General features: G+C 35.4%; 1 protein-coding gene across 7 annotated transcripts in view; it reads right to left on the reverse strand.

Annotated features, from left to right (window-relative positions):
• DIP2 (disco-interacting protein 2) overlaps window positions 1-2,500 on the reverse strand; it is a 38,182-nt gene that overhangs the window by 14,478 nt on the left and 21,204 nt on the right. Inside the window, exons 4-5 of one of the 7 annotated variants that reach the window (XM_085659827.1) lie at window positions 1,440-1,520; window positions 1,194-1,400 (exon numbers count right to left, since the gene is read on the reverse strand). The exons of the other annotated variants lie outside the window; for them this stretch is intronic. Coding sequence (XP_085515953.1) covers window positions 1,194-1,400; window positions 1,440-1,520 — 288 coding nt within the window. The remainder of the gene's footprint in view (window positions 1-1,193; window positions 1,401-1,439; window positions 1,521-2,500) is intronic. 7 annotated transcript variants of the gene reach the window in all.

Below are 2,500 nucleotides of genomic sequence, written 5' to 3' on the forward strand. Positions count from 1 at the left end.
AGATCATATGATTTACTACGTAATGCTTACAATTCGTATTGTTAGTTATGTCAAATGGACAATGGAACGAATGAGATATGGAACGAATATGATCTATCTAATCGTATTCTAGCAAGAGATTTCTAGCGGTAGTAATAATATAATGCACGGAAAGAGGGGAGACACAAGATCGTGCAAAAAATTCGTCGGGGGCGAATAAGTACTTCATGGCGGCGAAAGCACGAGAAAGCACGATGAGAGGGGTGGCCGGGAGGGGGAATATCCTATGCTTAATTAAGGTGAGGACAACGGCACTGCAATTATTCGTTGAGTACCCGCCGGCCTGACAGCCATTCAACGTTGCGCTGCTGCTTGCTTGCTTGCTTGCTTTCTCGTTTCACGTTGCTTTTTCGTTCTACACCTTTCTCCGGGCGATTTCCAAAAAAAAAAAAAAAGAAAAGAAAAAAAGAAAAAAGAAAGAAAGAAAGAAAGAAAGAAAATTAGAAAGAACCTACGTTCGAACTACGAATCATTCGTATCTATCCAGAATCGAGAAAAATAGGTGTCCCGAGGTTTTGACGTTTCTCGAGAGATACGACAAACTCGTCTCGACGTTCTTTCTCTTTCTCTCTGTCTGTCTGTCTGTCTGTCTGTTTGTCTGTCTTTCTTTCTCTCTCTTTCTCTCTCTCTCAATCTCCCTTTTTTTATTTCTTTCCTTTTAAAGAACAAGACATTTTATCTGGAATTGATTTCTTTTCGAAACGATCATAAAGAGAGAGAGAGAGAGAGAGAGAGAGAAATAATATTTTTTTGTAATTAATACTTGGAAAAAAAAAGAAACGAAAAAAAATTAAAATTCATCATAACGAGTCACACTCGACGTATCGAATGTTGCATGTGCCGCCGATATTTCACCTTGAAATGATAAAATGGGAAAAATGTTGGTAACAGAGAAAGAGAGAGAGAGAGAGAGAGAGAGAGAGAGAGAGAGAGAGAGAGAGAGAGAGAGAGAGAGAGAGAGAGAGAGAGAGAGAGCAATCAGTGGGTTAAAAACAAAAAGCAAAAAGAACAAAAGAAAAAATGAAAAAAGAAAAAAAAAAGAAGAAAAAGAAAGAAAGAAAGAAAACAGAAAAATACCAGGATTAAAAAACAAAAAAAAAAAAAAAAATAAGAAAAAAAAAAGAGCAGTAGAATCGTGAGATGCGTGACGCTACCTGAATGATAGCGTTTCTCGTTGTGCGTGACACGACGTTGCGTGCGTCGTGCACGTGGCTGTGGTCGTCCGCCGCCACCACCACCAACACCAACACCAACACCAACACCAACACCAACACCAACAACACTACTACCACCACTACCACCACCTCCACCTCCACCTCCACCGCCGTCGCCGCCGCTTCCATAACTTGTCCTTTCGAGTCCTCCACCACCAATGACAACCCCTCCACCTCCACCACCACCACCTCCTCCTCCTCCTCCTCCTTCTCCTCCTCCACCACTACCAATGTCGCCACTGCCAGCAATGCCGCCATTTCCAGCCCCTACGAGTCAGACGCGAATTCTACTAAAAATTCTACACCATCGAGCTCTGCCCATTTTTTTTCTTTTCTTTTCTCTTCTCCTTCCTTCAATTATTTATTTATTTATTTATTTATTTTTTGTTAATTTTTTTTTTCAAATTCTTTTCCTCGTTTCTTTTTCTTTTTTTTTTATGATGTATATATATATATATATATATATATATATATATATATATACATGTGTATATATATATATATATATATGTATGTATATATATATATATATATATATATATGTATATATAAAATTTTTTCTTTTTTTCAATTTCGTTATTCCCTACACGTTCCAATTCTCTCGAGGAGGTTAGATCGATTTTTTAAATGATCGTCATTCAGACGATTTATTATTTTTTACGATCAAAATGTTCCCTAATCTCAATTCGTTTCGTAATCAATTGTCGTAATAAAACACAAACGTTCCCGTTTCCATTTTATACGATATGTATAAAAGTATATACGTTAACTATTCACGTTTAACTATAATTGTTATCAGAATAACAGTTAGATTCTTAATGGCGTCGTCAAGTTTTATGAAACGAACGTCGAACGCTGAACGTCTGACGTTTTTTTAACGTATTACACGACAGCATTATTAATTCTATTGAATAGATTCTTCCCCTTAAGTGTTCCCTTTGATTCTGTTGAATCGATAAATAAGAAAACGTGGAATATAGTTCTGATAATTTTTCGTGATATCCTACGAATGGGTTTATGATAGTTAAAAAAAAAAAAAAAAAGAAAAAATTTAATACAAACGATGAATTTATAAAGGAAATTTGAATTAAAATGTTTTGATAAAAGCTTATCGAAAATGACTTCGATTCCAATGATCGCTCCTATTTCGATTTCTATAAATTTTTTTTTTTCTTTTTTTTTTTCAAGATTTTCTTGTTTCTTTTTTTCTCTCTCCCGATCTATCCGAATAAATTCTTTCATATTAT

Source organism: Vespa mandarinia, chromosome 10 (assembly GCF_050613455.1).
Source record: "Vespa mandarinia isolate Hongniang chromosome 10, ASM5061345v1, whole genome shotgun sequence".
NCBI lineage: Eukaryota > Metazoa > Arthropoda > Insecta > Hymenoptera > Vespidae > Vespa > Vespa mandarinia.